The sequence below is a fragment of the Gigantopelta aegis genome, chromosome 3, assembly GCF_016097555.1.
Source record: "Gigantopelta aegis isolate Gae_Host chromosome 3, Gae_host_genome, whole genome shotgun sequence".
In the NCBI taxonomy this organism is placed as follows: domain Eukaryota; kingdom Metazoa; phylum Mollusca; class Gastropoda; order Neomphalida; family Peltospiridae; genus Gigantopelta; species Gigantopelta aegis.
In genome coordinates this window covers 18,100,816-18,124,839 of record NC_054701.1, presented here as the reverse complement: position 1 = coordinate 18,124,839, position 24,024 = coordinate 18,100,816, and the positions used below count along the sequence as shown (strand labels likewise).

Sequence of the window (24,024 nt, the reverse complement as noted above, 5' to 3'; positions counted from 1 at the left end):
TATGAAACGTTATGCAGGCGCTATCTCAAGTAATTTTTTTAAATACATATTTTCGAGGAGATTCGATCCAAGCACCTCGGGCGACTGATTGAGCTAGATGCCGCCTACTCTTTAACAGATGATTTTCTATGTATAGACCTTCCCAGCCTTCATGAACATTATTATTTTGTAAATTGTTTCAGTTTGTCGTAAGAAAAAAAGTAAAAGTGTTCCGAAAATTAAAAAAACCCGACAATTTTTGTGTGCAATTTAGAATGAATGAATGAATGGGTGTAAAGGACTGTGCAAAAATACAAATATCACTGATAGATAAAATAAAAATTTACCATAAAAGTCAGTATCACGTAGAAATTGTAATATAAGTTCTGGGTGGAATCGAAATGAATGAATGAATGAATGAATGTTTAACGACACCCCAGCACGAAAAATACATCGGCTATTGGGTGTCAAACTATGGTAATGCAAACAAATAAAGTGATGATCAATATCAATATAAGAATTCAAGATTTAAATAACAACAGTGTAAAGAACTGTGCAAAAATACAAATATCACAGATAGATAGTGACTTTTACTAAAAATTTAAAATTTGTGCTGTATTGGCCATTCTCAAAGAGAATGTTACACCCCTGCACCACGGTGAGGTTACAGCACGCGCAGGGGTGTAATTTAGAAAACAATCGGCTGAGAAATAAATAGCATGTAGTGCATACCATAGTAAGAAAATGACGGTGGGGCATTTCGATCTGGTATTTATTACTAATGAACCAACAAGCATAAATACAAACATAAAATGCAACAATGTTGGTCAAATTACATCATAGTGATAACAAAAGTGGGATATGGACGTGTGTTACTTAATTCCAGAGGGAGAGAGATGTTACAGGTGGTGCGCCAGTTCCGGATCACTTCCGGGTCACTTCTGGATCACCTGTAAGTTACCGACCAGTCTGTCAGTATATTAATTTTTTTGTCATTTCTGATTTAAATTCATTAAAAAAAAAAATTCTAACAAACAAATAATACATGTTTCTTGAAAATGTACGTAAAAAACTGTACCAATATACAGTCTCGGTTTTGTTTTTGATGCCGATACATAACTACTGTTAAAAATTTACACGAGCGGACGACATGAAAAAAAGAAGACATTTAACAAGAGAGATGATTTTTTTGCTGTTTTTCATTTCATATCGTTTGAAATGTTCTAGTACGTGTAGGGTACACATATATAGATTGTGCATGACAAGTTTCATGAAAACTGTAACTCCTCAAAGGGGACACACTTGATTCTAACTCTAATCATGTCAGATAATTAGGATTTAATGTTCTCATTCAGAAAAAGCTGTTGCAGCACACGCCTGTCATGGGCGCAGGTGTCGGCTCTCGCCGGCTCCTCTGTCCAGGACAGGAAAAGGTTAGGGGGGTGATGGTAGGACAGTTGATACCCCGCGCTGTCGTGTGCAAGAGAGTACAAGCAGTCCGACCTGGGTCAGTTGCACGCGAGGGTTGGTTTTAGTGCTATTGAATTTGCAAATGTTCTGTGGGATTATAGTCAAATAGAAACGGTTGCTTAATTTCGTGAAGGTAATTTTAACACATTAATTTAATTCAGAACGCTTCACCAACAATGAAATAGAGCTAGCTTGTTTGTTAAAAGAAAATTTTACTTAATTGGTCGTTGCTGGAACCTTGCCTTCATTGAGGCTGTGATGGTTCGACTGCCATGTGTGTCCTATTTTAGTCCTTAGAAGAAATGGACCTTTGGGGGACCGTTTTGAGAGTATCCTGGGGGACCGTTTTGAGAGTATCCCAAGAAGGGTACTGTAGATCAGTGGGAGGCACCCTATGAGAGTCTCGTTGAAAGTCCTTAGAAAGACTGTTTGCAATGGCCATTAAAAGGGCCTTCATGTCCGGACAATATTTCTGTCCTCAATGTTGGTAAACTAACCGTCTAGTGCACGTGGCACATGAAGTCAATACGTTTCTTAACCACACGTTCTACGTCCCTCCGGACTACTAACCGTCCTGCTTGAAAATTACTTGCTCAATTTTAATATTATGAGAAATACTAAACAGTCCCAACGTTGCTATTTTGCTGATGTGTCATTTTTTTCTATTTCCAATAAAAGATGCTGATTGTTCAAGCCTTTGTTCCTTTCACAAAGAAAATGTGACTTTTTAAAAGTCATCAATATTATCATTATATATATTACTTATTTGTTTTTAGCTAAGATCAAATACAAGTATTTGGGATTGTATTGGATGCTTATTGGGCGTTTAAAACAAGTCTGAGCCTAACTTCCTTGTCGCATGATGCAACGTCATATAGGGACGTGGTACAAATCAGTTTTCTCATAAACGTACTCGTGGTATGAATGGTTATTTGCACGTTGTCGGGAGTGCGCAGCACTCGGGACTATCAGCTGCCAATCAAAACATCGAAACTGTGCAAGTAACTATGCATACCACTCGTCTGTTTATGTCGTAACTTTAACTTATTCGATTTTTGGTGTACGCAAATCGAGTATCATTAACCTAACAAGATACATGACGCCATGTAAGACGCTAGCTACATTATGTTACATTCACAAAGCGTTTCTAAACTTTAATTCATAAATAAATATACAAGTTTTGTATTGTTATCGCAAAACTAAAAGTTATTTGTATTTACTGTACTTAAACAATTGATTTAAAGAGAAAATCTAGTCTGAAATACTCGAGTCGAAAATATATAGAGGCAATTTATGGCTTTAAATTTTAACTTACACTCAATGACAAGACATTGTGTCATCATTATTTATCTACATATTCAATTAGTTTTAGATATTTTATCGCAGTTGGACTTCATATGCCTTTTATAGGTACAATTGTTTAAATTACATCCTTTTTTTTTCCAAATACGATCAGATCCATTGGTAATCATAAAACTTAAATACGGAGAAACGAGACAAAGGGAGATAACTTAAGCATGAACTAAAAAAACAACAAAAACAGATTTCTATATTTTCACTATATCTAAAATACAGTGAAAATATGACTTCATCGGATATGACTTTTATGGTTTCTGTAGATGGTTACTATACATTTCATTGCTATGTATATAATAAAGCGATTTATCTAATCATCATATCTTGCTAGCGTATACAGTGATTGTGGGATAAATAAATTTAACTGTCAAGCGCAAGTGTCGAAATAACCATAATAGTGTTAAACACCAAAATATCAGTTATTTAACATATACTAAGGTCTCATAATTCTTCTCTTGCAAACTTAAAAAACCCCTCCAATAATATAGATACTACAGTGGTAGGAGACACATGTTTTTCTTACTTTTAAAGATCTCGAATTTTGACTTATATCTTGAAATCTGGCCTTGTTTTGTCAAGTGCTTAACTCATTATTTTGAGATGCCGACATATTATCACAAGATCTCGACTTACTTTGTCAAGCGCTCGACCTATTATTATGACTATATGCCATGACCTATTATTATGACTATATGTCACTGTACATACATCATGATGACAAGAGATACTTCATACACTCAACAATATATACACAATGAAAACGCAAAAACTACTTTTCATTGCAAATAACGACAAACTATTAATGAATTAATGGATAATGTAATATGACATTAATGACTGGTATTCATGAAATACATTCACATGGAAACATGGCCAGTTATCATCAGTAATCGAGTTGCATTCGTAATTGAAAAGTTCACGTGCATTGCATGCAGCATGATTGAGCATGTAGTGAACGCATTTCACACCATTTTGTGTGTTTCTGCTATTGTATGTGTAACGAGAACAAAACCAGGATTAAAACACAGACAAAAGTACCAATCAATGGCTTCCTCTCATAAATTGTTATTTTAAGTCCAATAAATATATTTTTCATTAATCACAACAAAATATTGAAAAATATCTGTTTTGCGTTTTCATTGTGTGCCAGTATAAGTTGAGATCTCGAGGTAATAGGTCGAGTGCTCAACATAGTAAGTACAGATCTCGATTACACAGAAAAATCACTCATCAATCGTCCTTTTTAACCGCATACTGAACGCCCACTTGACTTATTATCTCAGGCTCTTGACTTATTATTTCGAACTCTTGACTTGTTACCTTAAGTGTTCGACTTATTATCTTGAGCATTCCAATTATTATCTTGAGCACATGACTAATTATCTCGAGTGCTCAACTTATTATCTCAAACTCTACTTATTATCTCAAGCTCTTGACTTATTATTTTGAGCTCTTCACTTGATATCACAAGTGCTCAACTTATTTTCTCAAGTGCTTGACTTATTATTAAAGCGCTGTACTTATTATTTCAAACTCTCGACTTACTATCTCAAGTGCTTGACTTATTATCTTGAGCATTCGACTTCTTATCTCAAGTGTTCAACTTATTATCTCATGTGCTCGCCCCTGCAAGTACTGTAATTTCATTGTTGTGCAGGGATGAAACATTCTCTATGAAAATGGCTAATACAGTACAACTCCCCTTTTGCGGCACCTTGTTGGCCGTGAGGTGCATCCCGTAATGTTGGATGATGGGATCCTGGTGATTGAGTTGGGGGCATATCTGAGGGTAAGTTTCCTGGCAATACACCACTTTGGGCAGAGGGTGCGGATTCCTCATCATCTGATGAGAAATCTAGGACTATTGTTACTTCTAAGAAATCAAAAGTAATAACTTCTGAATCCTGGCAAAGGTTTCTGGTCATCAGTTCATCAGATTCTGTTGACGGAGCCTTGAGCAAACTGTCACCATTTGCTGTTCAGGAGGGGCTTGTTGCTTTGGCTGGCGAGCCAAAGACTGCTACAAAGATGAAAAATGGTTCGTAGTTGGTATAATGTTCGATTTGGACTCATTCTCGATGTCTTCTTGAGGCGAAAGTCTTGTGCAATGTACCAATTAACGTATCGCCACATTTCTCCCTGAGCCCTTCTAAGGGAGTCATTCGAATGAAATATTTGGAAGGAGTCAGTGAAGATGAAATTACTGAAACATTTAGTGAAGAGATTCGCCGGAACAATGAACTAGTTCTGACGAATACTTTGATTTTAACCTTTGACAAGCCTACCCTTCCATAGTCTGTTAAGGCTCGATACTTGTTGTACCTTTTGTACCAAATCCGTTACGATGTTTTAAATGTAAAACGTGTGGTCATGGCCAAACTGCACGTTGAAACAAGTTGACATGTGCTCGTTGTGCTCAGTTTGATCACGACAGTAAGACATGTACCAATGACGTTATGTGTGTAAACTGTAAGGGAAAGCATTTTCCAGATTAGTGAGAATGTGCAAAATGGAAGTAGAAAAATAGGTGCAGCAGGTTGAGAAACATTTGTCATATCCTGAGGCAAGGAAATTGGTAGAGTCTAACAGAATCTATCATCATTGTCAGGCAAACTGAGGCAAGGAAATTGGCAGAGACTAACATAATCTATCATCGTTGTCGGGCATTTCCAACCCGAGGGACAAAATGTTTTTTTGTGGGGCCCGATGTTTACGCTGAACGTCAGTGACAAACATGCTCTTTTGGCACATCCAACCATAATATAAGATTTGCGATTGCAGAGGAGTATACATAGCATATTGAAATGACCAGATCTAATTTAATCATTAATCAATGGATGATTTGAATAGATGTCAAAGTCTCTTTCCATCAACAACAAAAATACAAAACAAGTTGTGTCAAGAAGTTCTTGACAGAATGTCTTGCTAAATAGGTTTCTGCTGTACCAGAACACTCAGGCAAATATACTCTATACCCCGAAATATGCAGACTCGTATCTAAATTAATAGTACATGAACTCCACAGTACTTGCCTGCTTTTTAACATTTACAGTGTGGTGTTGAGCTCATAGAATAGGATGTATACTAATACAGTTTCTTTGAAGACGTTATATCTTTTGGACTGATACATAATATGGCCTTCTTTAGTTTACAGGTTTCATATGTGAACATTATAACTAGTAAGTGTTGACAGCAGAGTATGGGCTAGAATTAATTTATAGTCAAAACGTTCTCATGGAAATTTATCTCATGGTTTTGTGGGTCTTGTATATTGTTATATGAGAAACATGGCTGTCATCTACCATTTACATTTAAGGCCATGACAAACATTGTCCCGGCTAAACCAGGCTATATTGTTAGTATGTTACAATAAAATAACCAGATGGTCAAACAAATTATAGCATGCGGGGTTGGGTGCATCTGTCATGCTCTGCCCGCACCCGCCCCAAAGACAAACATGAAAACGACAAGAAATCATGGATGAACGATACATTATTACAGAGATAGCCGTGATAATAAGGAGTAGTGAATAGTGCCTGTAGCCTTCTTGATTTTTTTTTTTTAGTTTGGTTGTGAAAATAGTACAGAATATCATATATTGTTTGTTTTTTCTCATTCGAACCAGTGCACTACAACTGGACAAAGGCCGTGGTATGTGTTTTCCTGTCTTTGGGAAAGTGCATATAAAAGATCCCTTTCTGCATTAGAAAAAAATGTAGCGGGTTTTCTCTAATTACTACGAGTCAGAATTACCAATAGTTGATAATTAATTAATCGATGTGCTCCAGTGATGTCGTCAGAATGTTTTTAAAAATATAAAATAATATAAAATTACTAATATCGAAAAACTCTATTAAATTAAATTTAAATAATGACCATTTGTAGGACAGTATGGCGGCCATCTTGCAAAATGGCCGCCATATTGAAAATTCAAGTGGTTCATTGATTGGATGTGACGAACGTCCCATGGAGATCATCTGTGCCAAGTTTCATGTTTCTATCATTATTTGAAAGGCTCTCCTATTTATCTGCTCTCCCAATAGTGTTATTAGTGGTTGACCCTGTTTTTTGGAGATGGGGGTGGGGGCTACTTCGACCCCCATACCGTATTTGGTCAACATGATTCTGGCCTAAATAAAATTCAGAACATTTTGCACAGATTATCATATAAATAACATCGTTTGCATTTCATATTCGATTTAACTGTTGTTGATTCTTTTCAACTTAATAATTCAAATTCTAATATTTTAATAATGCATCTGGTGTCAACTTATCATTGCTAAAGTATGTCAGAACACAACAGCCCTGCATATTTAACGCAAATAAGACGATTCTTAACCCACAGGTTCCCATAGTGTGTTAATGGTCCAAAATGTCTTATTTTTTATTGAACATTATTCTCCGTAATTATATGTGAGCAAGTTCAGCATTTCAGTTCATTACATTTCGACATTATTGGAGGTTACGTGCTGGGGTGTCGTTAAACATTCATTCATTCATTCATTCATTATTGGAGGTTAATCTATCGCACTTGTAAATTTGGCCGTTCTTAAGTAATGTTTAAGATGTTTAGGTTGACGGTAACTATGAATTATTTCTGTTCTTTTAAATATCTGTTTAAACATTTTTTAAGATGTATATGTTTTACCTTGATTGTTTCTAAGGTTGTGCGTCATCACAAAAAATAAAATGTTCTGGTTCCGTCTTGTTTTTTCAATGAACGTAGTTCTTCGATTGGAATTTCTGCTGCATTGTTAATACCATGCATTATGAGTCCCTGCATATATTTGGCTTCTAGTAAATACATTTCCAGTTCTAGTATTATTTTCCTTTCGAATAGCATCTGAGACTGCTGTGCATATTCTTCTCGCTTGGCAAAATGGAATGTTTTGTTTTATTTGATTTGCGTGGCATGAATGAAAATGCAGGTATTGGTGCGTTTCTGCAGAGTTGTAGTAAATATCTATTTTAAGTTTATACCCCACCTTACAGGCTGAAATATATATAATTGATCTCATTTGTGTCCACTTTTAGGATTTAGCTAGTTATTATATTTTATTAACAGGTAGGATCTATAAATAAAACTTATTAAAAATGACTATAAAAATCACCTTGTTATAAAACATCCAATGGAATTGAATTAAAATGTTTTATCGATATTTCTTAACAACAGTTACTTATAACTGCTTTAGTTATTATAGTAAATTATACAAAAATGTATATTGATGTTTCTGTACCAATACAGGGTCCACGACATCACGATCGCTAGACGAGAAGACAATTATGATGATTGGAGCAACCGGTTCAGGAAAAAGCACTTTGATTGATGGATTGGTCAATCATCTTCTTGGTGTGAAATGGGAAGACGACTTCAGATTTAAAATTATTAACTTAACTCCTGAAGAAAAAGCAAAAGAGGGAAACCCGGTATGTATGATTGTAGTAGTGGGGCTACCCTGGCCTCATGTATGCAAATGAGCTAGGTCATGTGACCAAATGCGGACTGCTGATTGGTTGGTCTATCCACCCCTCCCCCTCTCCGGCCCCTCGCTGACCTCCTTAATGCTGACGTGGCCTGAAAAGGGTGACCTCAATTTGTTCTACTTTTCGCGCGACCTATTTACCCCGACGGCCTACCTATAAAGGGCCTGATTTGGGCCATTAGTTATTATTATAAGTTATTATTATCTTACGTTTTTATTCTGGTATTCCACTAACATATTACAATGGAGGCTGGTTTATGATTTGTGTACATGTAGAAAAATACATGTATATCAACCAAATAAATCTATTTTAAGCACCTCCGGCATCTAACATTTACAAACCTAATAGATATTAACAGACTGGTTCGTTTAACATGCTGATGTGACATAAACATGAGCTGAAATTGTTCTACTTTCTAACGATGTGGGTTTTTTTTTTTTTTTTTTTTTTTTTTTTTTGTAGGTTTGGGTTTTTTTTTATATTGTGTGAGATTCACTTGTTCACAGACAAGAACCAGCCGGAGTTTTTTCTGGGCAGGCGGGGGGGGGGGGGGGGGGGGGGGGGGGGGGGGCTAGTGTAAAGTTTAAAAGGGGTATTCAGTGTTTAAAAATGGCATATTCAAAAGTACACATGAATTATGTATATATGGTCATACTACCCCAAAACACCAAGTCGACGAAGATATTAAATGTGCCACATCAAACAGAAATTAATTGTATTCATTTGTTATATCCTAGATCTCCCCCTTCTCATACCCTGGATCCGCACCCTTAACTACTGTATTCTGTCGTCAGTCGCACACACGCCGTAAATAAAATAGGCTACGCACTTATTTTCCGCTATAGTAAGCGGGCGATATATAGCTCTGCCACAGAATATGTTGATAACTTGATAGATTCCCATAGTAACAGGGCACATGATGGGATGTTTTTTCTTCTTTTCTTTCTTTTTCTTAAAATTATTTTTATTTATTTATTTATTTATTTATTTATTTAACCAGTTGTTTTATTTATTTATTTAACCTTTTTTTTTTTTTTATCATTATTTAAAAATATTTATGAAATGAATCCAAACGATGTACATATTTCCCTTGTGATAAAAATTTACAACCGCCTCCCCCCATACATACACACACCAAAAAAACCCCAAATCCAAGCAATTGTGCACCTAATGACTAATTCTTTGTCAAACCACTTCTAATTTTATACAAAGTATTAATTATATATCATGATATTATAGGTTTCAAATGCAGTTGGTTCTGTTCTCCAGTGATTTGAAAATATTTGTATAATTTTTCAACTTATTTTCGTACTTATATCCAATTAAGATTCAAGCACACTGTCCTGGGCACACGCCTCAGCGATCTGGGCTGTCTGTCCAGGACTGTGAGTTAGTTGTTAATGCTTAGTGCGAGAGAAGAGGGTGTAGTAGTCTTACACCTACCCATTGAGTCGTTGAAATTCGCTCTGGCTCGGAGCCGGTACCAGGCTGCGGAGCCGGTACCAGGCTGCGAACCCTGTACCTACCAGCCTTATGTCCGATGGCTTTAAATTAATGACAAGCACGATAGGGGCCGCAACTCTACACATATTTAATAATTTGTAATTTAATTAAATAGATTTGATTCAACCTATACGTTTTAATCATGCAACATTATTTACACCATTTTTCAAACAAGATAATATCAATATTAATTTAATGAGAACTGTGTTATGTTATAAGCAATGGAAATGTATTTCTTGCCCACTGGACTGAATTAGCCAGCTTTTGCATGGTGCTAGATTAAAAGAATCTTTCATATGTGTCCATGTGGGACAGGGCTATTCCACCCGAGGGTACACAATTTGTTATATCATATCATACATCATATTATGTACTCGAAGGTGGAATAGCCCTGTCCCACATGGATACATAATGGAGGATTATTTTTCTTCCATCCAGTAGATGAAAAACAAGCATTTTGGGAAAATGTGAAAAAGCTACATTTTTTATTTTTTATCTTACAATAAAATAATCATAACCATTGAAAAGATCGTACTCAAAATTGGTTTATATTAAAAATATAAACCGAAAATGATAGTATAATTTCATTATGACAGCAGGTTTCCTTATTTTTATGAAATATAAAACGCATTTCTTGCGTTATTTTGCTCTTTACGTGACGGCACCCAATGCTAATATCAGCTCAAACAACAGAAGTCACGTGGTCATGCAAGACCGATGTATTCCGCATGGGCTGACGTCATGGGATACGCCTGTCTTGCATAGCTAGGGATGGGAGAAAAATCTGTCTAGCATCCCGGTCCAACCCGAGGAACAACATGTTTCTTGTCCTGAGGGTTGGAATTGCAACGGTGATTGATTCTTTTTCTTGCCCATTTAATTACAGTAACAAAACATTAATTTTGTAAGCTACGGTTTGTTTATTGTAGAACGATTTATAAACATTTCACCTACAAACTCATTTAATCATACGTGGAAAAATATAGTCCTCATTGTGCAACGACATAAAAATGTTACAATTTACCAATAAATATAAAGTAGGGCCCTTTGATTTATTAATCATCGGCTATTGCATGTCAAACAAAAGGTCATTTTGATACAGTCATAAAGAGGAAACCCGCTACATGTTTTTATTAGTAGCAAGGGATCATTTATATGTACCATCCCACATAAAGTATAGTACATAACATGGCCGTTGATATACCAGTCGTGGTGCACTGTCTGGAACAAGAAATAACCCAGTGGGCCCACCGACGTGGATCGATCCTAGACCGACCGCGCATCAAGCAAGCGCTTTATCACTGAGCCACATCCCGCCCAGATAGTACCATAACTTCGTATTACTAATTGACTGCACTAGTGCACGATTACACAAAAAGTTAACAAACACGAATAAAAGTGATTCCACAGTATCAATCTCTATACCTGATACCTTTTGTGTGATAACAAAAAACTTTAAAAATATATAGTCCCTGAGTCGAGACTCCAAATTTGACCAATTGGTACCATCCGAGTGCACCATATATATAGGGGTATGTATCTGGATCTCAAAAAAGCATGATGGACTTTTCTACAGGGTAGCTTAAGGTCAGAAACTGAGTTTTAGTAAAGAGGGGATATTTTTCTGAAAATTTAATAACATTTCTCTGTATTAATCTGTATGTAGCTAATTTTAATCACACAAACTAAAATGAGCATGTCAACATTCACCAGGAATGTGAGAACCTCCCACCATAGGCATACGTTTCCCATATTTGAAAACAAAAGAAGATGAAAGTTCAGATATACATTTTGTATTATAGTCTGGCAGAGAAATGAGATTTTTCTCGAACGTAGGAAGTTGGGAAATTAAGTATTTTTATTGTTGATTTTGTTTAAGGACATATCCTAGAACACATTTACGGCGGATGACATTATGTCACCTTTGGGCGTTTTTCTTTGTGTATATATAATCGTCATGGAGGTCGCCATATTTGTTACTTAACACAGGAGGGCCTATATAGGCCCACACGCAGGCCGTGTATATCGCCTCAGCTAATGAAGGCTGGCTATTTACACGGTGGTTATATTTTGGGAGACAGCGCAGTGTAAGGCAACCATACCCCATTTAATGTTCCCTGTGGCCAGCAAAAAAGCAGTCCATTTTAGACATAGCAGATAAAAATTCACCTACTAAAATTACCACAAACAAAATCACAGGTCATTTTTGCAAGAGACAGATGCATGTGCAATCATCTCATCTTCTACTTAGCTACGGCTAAACTCGTGATTCTGTTATATTTTAATGTTACAATGCTCTAAGAGGTCCTAATTTTCCAGACACTGTCCCAAACACTCCACTCACCCCGTGCTGTCATACTTGCAGCAGGCCATACGTTTTCTCAGCAAGCCATATTTCTTTTGGCGTGCTAAAAAAAGATTAAAAAAAGAACAGGCCATACTTGTTTCCTATTTTGAAGTCTGCATGGGTTACGTATAGTTAAAATAATGTAAATATTGAAATATTGCCTTGAATTTCGTGATCTTCTGCGTGCAGCTGTATGTTTAACCATCGCAGCAACCATGTCATGGTATTTAATTTTGATTTTTGTTTTTGTTTGACTATTTTCGAAAGTAAATCTATAATAAATTATTAATTATCAACGCATTATTTTTACATACTGGTGATGAAGCATTGCAAATGTATTGGAATGGCTTGCCACGCTTTCGTTTACTGTTTATAACATGTAGTTACTCTCTGGTCTTTGGACAATAGACTAAATATCTGAAGAAAACATTTTGCACAAAGATAATCTTTGCATTTGAAAAACTCGTGCTGAGGAAGGCTGCTTGTGCAATATTGAATCACTAGTTTTCAAAACTAAAGACCAACATGCAACTGATGTCATCAGACATGGTCACTGGTTTACTTTCAAAGATATATCCTTATACACCAGTTCATCAGTTGGCCATCGTTTGAGAGATAATTTTGGATCTGGCTTAGGTGACACATTATGATGAAATGCTGACTGTTGCTGTTCACCTTCCCAGAAACGCAATTACTGTTTATATAAACATGGTGGGAGTCTTATCCATAGTACTAAATGGCACAACCTAGAAAACAGTCAATGCTATCTTTAAAACATTTGATAACGCTCGCACTCTCGCGTTTGCTAATATACAATAGTATTAGGGGAAATATTCCTACAATTACCACTAAACACAGTCCATAATGGTAAAGACCAAGATGATCTAAAGGTCAATGAAGCAATGGTGTTGTAAGCAGTTTCATCTGTGCCATGTCTGGAATCATCTGTACAACAAGTATTGTAAACTATTATCAAATATTGTGTACCCTAAGGCCCAAACGGTAGCGGGTTCACAGTGTTACATTGACCACTGACGAATATAGTATGCTTGTAATATACTGCCCTAGACACGCCATTAGCAACCACCAGCAATGACAAGGCATACAGCCACTGGTCTAGCCGGGGGATGGGGATGGAGGGGCATGGGATAATGATCCCCCAAATCACACCTCTTGTTTCCCATATTTTATATTGGCTTGTCGTGTAAAAGACTCGAAGACAAGTGTGATCCTCCCATGTGGGTGGCCCCCAATATCAAATACGTAATGCTGCTAAAACAATCACATTTTTACATTTACTTTCTACAGTTATAATATTCACGTCGAATTTTTTTTAATATAAAATACATAATAGACTGCTTGGCGAGTTCTCAATGTTAGGTCTAAGTATAGTTTAACCCAACCGTACACCATTTGGAAATCCTGATCTGTCCTTGTGGTATATCACAATTCTTAACATGCGATATTTAGTGTGTGCAATATGCATGACATATTATTATTATTAAATCCAGTTTACACAAATCTTCCAAAATGGCCTCCGTTCTCAAGGACAAATCTGCAATGGCCATATAGTCCAAACACTTGCTTATACATATTATGTTTAAAAGAAAAGCAAGCTAGCTGAATCATAAGGTACTGCTTGTATACACAATTGTGCAGAGAACCAATGAAGGTGGCCATTTTGAACAAAAGCTCTATGTTGGTCACGCCCACTTGTTCAAATGTCACACTTTGTTATTTGTTTCTAACTTTCTGCCAGGTTTGAAGCAACAAAATAGTGTATGTCACTTTTAATGATTAGTGAAGATTTACAATGGCCGCCATTTTGAAAAAGGGCACTTTGTGAGCCACGCCTACTTTCTTCTCGGAAGGGTCACTCCAACTACTTTTGGTTGGCAGGTCTTAGTGATGTAGAAAACATTTTAAAATTTAATTCCCGGAACATTTGCTACGAATACTTTCTAATTTTTTATCTACTACTGGGACAATATTACCAGTTATTAACATTGAAATGGCTAAATAAATACATTTTAAATCTCAAAATGCCCAAAGGTGACACGATGCTATTCTTCAAATCTGTGAAATAGATGTCAAAATCAGCAAAACAAAATAAACTTAATACCCTTAATTTGGGTTTATTGGGTCGCTGCCAGACTATTATACTTAATGAGACATAAATCATCCAGAAATATTTCTCACTTTAGCAGTCATATAACAGTGAGAGTAATCAAGCGACTCGGCCATGTTAGTCTGAGCAGTCCCCGTAAGTTGGCAAACCCAAGCCTTTTGCTGTGAATGCAATAAAATATGTGTGTGTGTGTGTGTGTGTGTGTGTGTGTGTGTGTGGGGGGGGGTTATCAATCTGACAGTTGTAAAAAAACGCTCATTCTGTATTAGTTTGATTCCCATTGGCTCAAAGTATCATTTGTTTTCTTTCTGAAATGTTTTGGTATTATTATTAGTATTTAATATAGAACTACAATGAAACTATTTATTTCTAGTAAACACACATTTAGAAATGTATTACAAGTGATTTGTATACGCCCGTCTTATTATGATATGGCATGGTCCATCTGTCCGTCCGTCCGTCCATACATATGTACGCCCGTCTATCAAGTTTTCTTGTCTGGACCATATCTTGCATACAGATGCATACAGGGCTATCAAACCTCACATATAGGAACAACCTGGAATGGCAGTGTGTGGCGTACTATTACTAGGTCATTGTGACCTACTTTTCACGGTCTACCACACATAACAGTAAATCCATGTCTGGACAATGGTGGCATATCTTCTGAGACATTGACCATTGCGTTCGTACTCTTGGACCATTCAGTCCATGCTTCTAATCCATTGGGATGCATCCAATGTTGGAACGTAGTCGCTTTCAAGTCCACCTTGAAATGTTCGTAGGGCTTGTGGGTTGCTCGCTCAATTTTTTGCATGGAATGGCAAACGTACTCTATAGTGTTGACATCAGGACTTATTGCTTGTCGATGGTGTTGTTAAACAGTGCCAGGTAATGACAGGTTCTCCTCTCTATCGGGTCTTTGCTGTGATATAGGTTCTGATTGATGGCGTTCGCCTGGAGGTTTCTGTGATGACTTCTTTCAGTGAACAGGTCAGTGATCCGAGAATCATTATTGGCCGAGGACATCAAGTGGGTCAGCACAATGAGATTCTGGCCCTAGGGTCTAAATAATGATATTTTCCCAAATGACTGGCTATGCCTCAAACGAATTCCACTCGGACATTTGTACCAATGACGTCGTAAAGTGGTTACCATTGTTTGTAGAGCCAGATGATGTGTTGGGGAGGAGAGTCGATTTTACCATCTCTCAAGAACTTGTACACCAAAACTGCATTTTCAAATGCAAGTACATTGTAGTTTGACATCACAAATAGTCATAATGACGTTATAAACCACACATGACGTTTAAAAAGCACCAGAAATAGATAAAGGTACAATTTTAAGGCAAAATCAGCTTGTTCATTGATGATTTTATCAAATCTACTAAAAACAAACTGCACTATTTATTCTAAAATTGATGACCCGATGACGCAAAATGACGACACATGCGTCATTACGTCATATATACGACACGGTGTATTTAAAAAAAAGTTAACTTAGTTCATAGGTATAATATTGCTATCTATTGATATGTGTGGTCTAAAAGCAACCGTTAAGAAGATATAAAACCTCAAAGTTGATTTTGGTGGCCATATTGGATTTATGCAAATTAGCCCACTACCGGCTGCCCGATTTTGTCCTATTTTGGATATAATATTCAGTGAGGTGATATCTACAATGTAAAACAAAACAAAAAAAACTTCTGTTGCAATTTGTCCGAGGTCAAACCATAAATTTACTGGACTACGTTTGTAGAGCCAGATGATGTGTTGGGGAGGAGAGTCGATTTCACCATCTCTCAAGAATTTGTACACCAAAACTGTTTTACCACAACAAGTTGTTCCTGATACGAGCATAGTGAAGAAATGTAGCAAACTAAGAGGCTACTCTGGTGGTGGTAGATCTTTGGTATGTTTTTGATAAAAAAAAACCAACAGAAAAACAAAAACAAAAAAACCCCAATGTCTCATTATCTTTCCTGGAAAATGGGAAGCAACATTCTAAACTTGAGGTCTGCATGATGATTCAAAGTGAAATGGCGTTGTCTGGCACAAACGACTTCTTTTATAGTCTGTTTATACATGCTTCTCTCGTTTCGAGGCTTTCCAACCCGTACCACTTTGTTGTTGTTGTAGTGTCCGTTTCAGATCAGTCTTTGCTTGCTCTACCACCTGTTGCGTAGGGGAGACCATGACGACACTGGGTGTGGAAGGTTTGTTCCCTTCCTCTTTTACTTTTTTCCACGTCTGATCGTAACGTTCTAGATATCGATCCACGTTGTACATGATCATCTGGCTTTACCCCCCACAACGTTGCACTGCTATGTGAGATTAAAGTTTCACTTGGGCTTGTGTCTTGTAGAAATGGGTCCACTTGTCCACGTCAGGAACGTACCACTTTTACTGATCTGACATGTTGCTTCTCTGAAGGTTCTGCTTTAAGTGACGATGTTGTCAGGTCAGGCCATAGGGCTTAACGTGCACATTTAGAGCAAGCTGTTGTAACGCACGCCTGTCATGGGTGCAGGTTTCTGCCCATGCCAGCTTCTTTGTCCAGGACAGGAAAGGGTTTGGAGTGGGTGGGAGGAATCATAGCCTGCGCTAAGTCCCAGATAGCACCAGCAGCCCGGTAGCGGGTGGGGACATTTCTGGTACTGTTGAATTTTTAATGTCCAAAATATAGAGATTTGCATAGTTTTCATGAGATAAATGTGGCACATAATTTGGATCGGTTCATCGAAAAGAAATGGAGCTATTTGAGTAATTGTGAATTAATTGTAGCTCATACTGGAAACTTGCCTATTGGGGCTGTCGTGGTTGATCTCCCATGGTTGCCCCTAATTAGCCATTCAGAGGGCTTGATCGATTGGGTGATCGTTTTCCGGTTCTGCCCTTAAAAGGTTGTTGGGGGCACCTCGTGAGAGTCTTGTTGGGAGCCTTACGATGTTGTCCATGACAACTTTATTTATATTCCTTCTCGTGCATGCATACAAAGGTGCAGTTCCTGTGATACCTATAATATTATCAGTCCCCTTCCCAAGCATAAATCTGTAGTGCTGATGTTTGCAAATAATACTATCAAGAAAATGTTGGTGTACAGAAAATGTCCCACACTACTTATAAACAATCATGGTCATAACTCACAACCACAGGGACACACCCATAATTACACTGCATAAATAAGAAACAAAATGTTTTATTTACATTTTTATTTACAACATACATATACAAAATGAAAATAGCACGTGTGTCTGAAACATATCATGTCTGAACATATTGTTGATATCTCGGGAAGAGACTATAATGTTCCATCACTGGATTGTCCATCTTTTTCAATCGGTAGGCACACAAGAGTAACAGACGACGGCATCGTGATCTCCCGTCTAGAAAAAACCCCAAGTTTAGAGAGCTCCCGTCACAAACATTGACTGAAACCTGCAAACATTTGTACTATTATACATTTTATATGCTTGGTTTTGTTTTAAAATATATCTTTGTTTTTAATAGACTAGTCCAAGTTTATCAAGCTCAAATTAAATTAACATTCTGTTCCTATATTTCTTTGTGCACGAATGCATGTGTGAAAATGAACATGTATTTCTCTTTTTTAATCAGCACGAGTCACAAACAGACTGGATCACTAACTACAGATTCTATCCGATAAACAAAAATGTTCATTACATTCTGAATATCATCGACACACCAGGATTTGGTGATTCGCAAGGGATTGAACGAGATCAGCAACTGGTGGATCAGATCAGATTTTTATTCTCTACTACAGGCAAAACAGGAATTGAAACAATAAATGCTATATGTGTCGTTACTCAAGCTCCCCTTGCAAGAATGACACATACCCAACGGTACATTTTTGATGCAATCCTGTCTATTTTCGGAGCAGATGTTGCAGACAATACCGTTGCGATGTTTACATTTGCAGATGTAAAAGAACCACCAGCGCTGAATGCTTTAAATCAAGCTAAATTTCCATTCCAAAAACACTTTGTGTTTAACAATTCAGCACTTTTTCATAAAAGAACAGAAGACAATTGCAGCAAATTTGCGAAGATGTTTTGGGAGATGGGGTTCTTTTGTTACGATGCATTTTTGAAATATTTAGCAACTACGAAGGCTCAGAGTCTACAACTGACAGCAGATGTTCTAAAAAAGAGAGCAGATGTTCTAAAAAAGAGAGATGAACTACATACAACCATCCAAGGTCTCATGCCAGAAATAGATAACAGTTTCCTTGAACTTAGCACCATGAGAAAAGAAAGAGCTCTCTTGGAGGCATTCGAAAGGGAAATAAAAGCTAACCAAAATTTCACTTATGAAGTAGAGGAATATCATGCCATACAGATACCACTGAAACCAGGAGAGTATGTGACCAACTGCTTGTTTTGCCATACGACTTGTCATTATCCATGTTGTATACAAGGTGATATCAAACAGGGTTGTGATGCTATGGCAGATGGAGTTTGCACAGTTTGCCCCGAGAAATGTTCGTGGAAGCAACACTGGAACAGCAGTTATAGGATAGACATTAAAATGGTGAAAGTTACAAAAACATTTCACGAAATGAAAGCTAAATATGAATTAGCGGCGAAGGAAAAGGTTTCAAAAGAGAGTCTCGTTTCCTAACACAAAAAATCATTTATAAAGCTGAAAACTAACGTTTGCAAAATGCTAGGAGAAGTGCGTGAAATTGGAAACTACCTGAGGAGCAATGCCTTAAAGGCCAATCCACTTTCTGAAAAGGAATATCTTGATTTACTGATCGAAGCAGAAAACCAAGAAAAGAAACCCGGGTTTTTTGAACGCACCAAAATGCTACAGATGCTTAAAAAGCAAGCTGAGCTCACCCAAAAAGCAATGACTACTGACGATATAGACGAACTGTTGAAAGACTTTGATCTAACTGATTAAATCAGATGCAATTACTTCTACGTATGAGTAGAAGTACAAATATTGCATAGAGTTAAAAACATTATCAAGCAAATTAAAGGGTTACTCAAACAGCAACGGCTGTGAGCATAATGAATACTTTTATTACACCGCGGTGGAAGAGATATCCGGGGGATATTGTCCATAAACCATAATGTGGATTACACATTTAGAGAAGTAGTGACCTCCGGCCAGTTGATCGACGGTGCAACACTACATGACTTGCATAAACTGAAAAATACTTGTGGTCAGTTAATTAAAGTTAGTCACATAATTTAACAAAATACATGTCTGCATACCTTTGTTTAGTCATAAATACGTTTGTAGAATTGTCTGTGTAAACTTGTAAAGCGTAGGAATGTAAAGTCTTATTGATCAATCGGGAGAAGATTAATTCTATTGAACATGCCACAGTGGTCTTAACTCGGTGTATTCCCAATTTTCGCTTATATTAACTGAAAACGTCCAAAAGGTCTGATGCAGAACTATTCATATCTAGTACAATATTCCTATGGCAAATATCCCTTTTGGGCCACACATGGGCCGAATGTGGCCAAAAAATTGGCCACAATGGAAGAAATTGTTATTCTTTAGCGAGCTCTAGACAAATAAAAATATTTACATTACTATAAAATTTTCAGAGGCTTATTACATTATGGTAAGGCCAGACCAACCATATAACAAATATATAATAAAATGGCAATTTTGTCTTAAGTGGAGTCAATAAGACTAATATATTTCGAATGAGCACCACATTTTACATAAAGTTGGTTTGTCAAACCTTCCTTACCTAAAATTCTGATTAAAGCCATTTACCTGATATAGTGTCAGTATGTTGATCTATAGTCCTTTCTATCATGGATTGTTGTTTTCTTGCTGTTGTATTTTACTACAAGTTATTTATTTCAGAGTCTATTGTTTTTTAAATTGCACACAAAAATAGTTGTTGCGGGGTTTGTTTGTTTTTTTTGTCGTTTTTTTTTGTAGGTTTTTTTTTTTCCAAAACACTTTTATTTTATTTTACTCACGTCAAATCAAACTGAAATTATTTACAACAAACCCCACAAATTTCATAGATCCTGGGAAGGATTATAGGTTGCTAACAATATCCGTCAAAATTCGTAATATGTTATGTCGACGGTGTCAGGAAATAAAGTGGATGCAGCCAGTTATAATCATGTTTTCACTAACATGATGGTGTTTAAGTAAACTGTGACTACATAATATGTATGACAAAATATTTGAGTTGAACGACATCTAGATGATCCTCACATGACATATATCCACAGCTCTGCAAACGCCTGTATATAAGCGTCCAGTTCAATATAAATAAATTTTGTCACACGTTTTTTATTTATAAACGTTAAAAAAATAGTGTGTTTAATATATAACAGCTGTATACAACAAATGCTCTTAGCTCAATCCAAAACTCTGTAAACTGAATACCCATCGAAAACAGATTTTGTTGTTTAATTGGGGCTCAAGGGGTTTTATTGTGTCGTGTAACTATATGTCATGATAAATGATTATTAAAAGAAAACGGTAAGTTAATAGCTATACCCCGTAGATCATTTGACAAGCCAAACATTATTTCCAAGACTTCAAAACCACTCACTTTAAAACTTCGATTAACCACATTTTACCGAATTGTGAGAGAAATTTGACCAAACATTGGCCCAGATTTTAGGCGCTGGTCCAAAATGGTGACCTTTTGACCTCTGTTGAAGTAATTAAAATATTTAAATTTTAAAATTATTTTATGACTAAATAGTAAAGACCAGTAGCGTTAATTAAGGGGTCATTTATTATTCTGTTTTGTATACTGACTGAACTACAGACATTTTAGTTATCCCTACCCCTAATTCCTCCATAGCGCAGATTTCATCAATGTTATTAAAAACATCCATTTTTTAAATCAGACTACATTTGGCAACTATGCACCGTCCCAGATAGGACTAAAGAATCGTTTGTCAGTCATTCAGTTTTTTAGCCAGTAGAATGTTTATTTTTATCATTTTTGATTCGCCTTTACGAAATAGAAAAGCGAGATATATGTATTACTTTTTCGATGGTGATGACGACGGCAGCGATGACGTCGTCAACCTTTGCGTTTTTATCAATCTTAAAGGGGAGGACAAGTCAAATATGAGTCTTGTGTTTTGGAAAGATGCATACCCGGACCATCAACACATACTAAAACTTTAATAAATGAAAAACGCGTAATTTTAGAGTTAATAAAACAACCGTGATTATTCCTGCTAACTGGAAGCAGCCATTTTGTCTCGTTTTCATCGCGTCAGGTAATCTAGTTTGGAAGGAAGTGACGTCAGCTCCTACCAACTCCTGTATGCACAGTGTAAAGAAACGCGGTAATTTACGACACGGCGCTTCCCTTTGATCAACCGGACTTGTAAAACAACATAAATGACTTGATAATGTAATAAACTATTTAACTAAATATATTTCAATTTGCATTAACAGAACGAAATGGGGTTATTTTATTTTTCTCTCTTAAAAAAAAAAAATCCAAAGAAAAAATGCATACTAGTAGGCTACGTTGGAGAAAAAACGCCACTCATGATACACAAGTGATAATTTTATTTTATTTTTGACTACGTCATTGGTCAGTTCTGTGATTTTAGATGGGAAAGTCTACTTAATCAAGAGTTTTATGGACTTATTTACAGTAATAAAGCATGACGGCTGATAATGTCCATTACCATTTTGGGGGTGGCAGGTTATTTCACCATGTTAATAATATCGGTAGGTATTTTTGTGTCTAGAAGGCGGTAATTAATTGCCTCGTCTTGTTACCTACCAAATATACACCTGGCAATCAGGCATTTTAATTTGTGTTTACCTTTTGTGAAGTTATGTTTAATATGTGATAGACTTAAAATTGATTCATCATATTTTAAAAATGAAATGAATACTATTCAGAATTTGGCTAAAGATTATGCACATCTGATTACCTTCGTTTAGTGTGTGTAATAATGACGTTTTCATTTTAGTTTTTTTTTACAGTGGTGATACACAAAATATTATTGCTTTGTATATTCATTTCAGCACTTCGACGTAGAGTTATTTTGTCAATCTACTGTTTTTAGTAGCCAACAGTGCCGGATTTATAAGGGGGCAATTGCCCCGGGCCTCCATGCTAGAGACCCCCCCCCCCCCCCCCCCCCCCCCCCCCCCCCGCGCCAGACTAAGGACTTTCTGTATTTTAAAATACGTAGTAATTATAAAATTAGTTCATTTTTTTATTTGTCATGTAATTTAATTTCTATATTGAGGGGCCCCAGAACCTGAAGTGCCCCGGGTCCCCCAAGGTCTAAATCCGGCCCTGGTAACCAAACACAGTTTTTAATATCAAATGATGTTATTATAGGTCACTCGATTTTGTAACTGTAGATGTTTTTAATTATACTAATAGAGTGAAACTTGTTTTAATCGGGTTATCGAGGTGTTACGTGAAGTCTAAATTATGTTTTAATATATTTATAATTATATGTTATCATGCGCTATCCATTCATGGTCACTTACAATTGTACTGTCAGGCAGTACGGGACTTTGAGTGACCTGATTATGTGTTGTTAGTGAATTAAAACGATAGACAGAATGTCGGATGATATTCACACCAGAGACTATTAAAATCATAGTTTTGTTTGTGTTTTGCATTGATAGTAAAATATATTTAAAGATGACAAGGCGATATTGCAGCTTTTATTTTATGTGAAAAGGCTCGTTGCGATGCATAATTCGAGTCAAAAGAAATGACGTGTTCTGTGATGTGACTGCTTTATTGTCGTCGGTACCGTGTTTAATTAAAATGTGTAAAATAAAGATCCACACTCATGAAAATCATTGGTACGGATAAATGAATGAATGAATGAATGAATGAATGTTTAACGACACCCCAGCACAAAAAATACATCGGTTATTGGTAATGCAAATAAATAAAGTGATGATCAACATCAATATAAAAATTCAAGGTTTAAACAAAAACAGTGTAAAGAACTGTGCAAAAACAAATATCACAGAATTTTACGGATACTGAATTTTACTCAAAACTTCAATTTTGTACTGTATTGGCCATTCTCAAAGAGAATGTTACACCCCTGCACCACGGTGAGGTTACAGCACGCACAGGGGTGGTACGGATAAAGGCGACAGATGCGCAGACACCAGGAATTATACTGTCTTGCTAATGAAAAATAGCAAAGACCCATCCTTTTTAAACCAAGATGGGGAACATTATATATATATATATATATATATATATATATATATATATATATATATATATATATATATATATATATATATATATATATACACACACACACACACACACACGCACACGCATGTATATATATTCAAAACAAAATGGTAATGTTTGAAAACACTATTTCTGGTTTAACAAAAATATCAATACGCACCTTGTCTTGTATGTTTATTAGGGGCCGTATGGCATGACGACCGTATAACTATTTTAAACCGCGTTTAATTTCTAACCACTCGTATATTGTATTATTTATAAAATGATTAGGCTACAAATATAAATGTAATTCGAAAACACCGTTTACGTTCTGTAATCAAGTCCACGCTAAATAACGTGCATAGACTCACGCGTACACGACATTTTTTACTGAGCGAAAACAAAGGGTTTATGATACTTTTTGATCGATCACCAAGTTGGCTATGATGTGTCCAACTTGAGAATGTTTCTCTGAAGTAAAGTTATTATACTGATTTGCACTACTTGTAAAGTGTTTAAACGGAGATAGAAGATAATCATTTAAAAAAAAAATATT

At 36.3% G+C, this 24,024-nt stretch overlaps 1 protein-coding gene across 1 annotated transcript in view; it reads left to right on the top strand.

The window, feature by feature from the left end:
- LOC121368525 overlaps positions 1-19,334 on the top strand; it is a 38,133-nt gene extending 18,799 nt beyond the window's left edge. The window contains 2 exon segments of the mRNA XM_041493262.1: positions 8,051-8,244; positions 17,891-19,334. Of these exon segments, the coding sequence (XP_041349196.1) occupies positions 8,051-8,244; positions 17,891-19,192 (1,496 nt within the window). The 3' untranslated portion in view covers positions 19,193-19,334.
- The last annotated feature ends 4,690 nt before the right edge of the window (positions 19,335-24,024 follow it).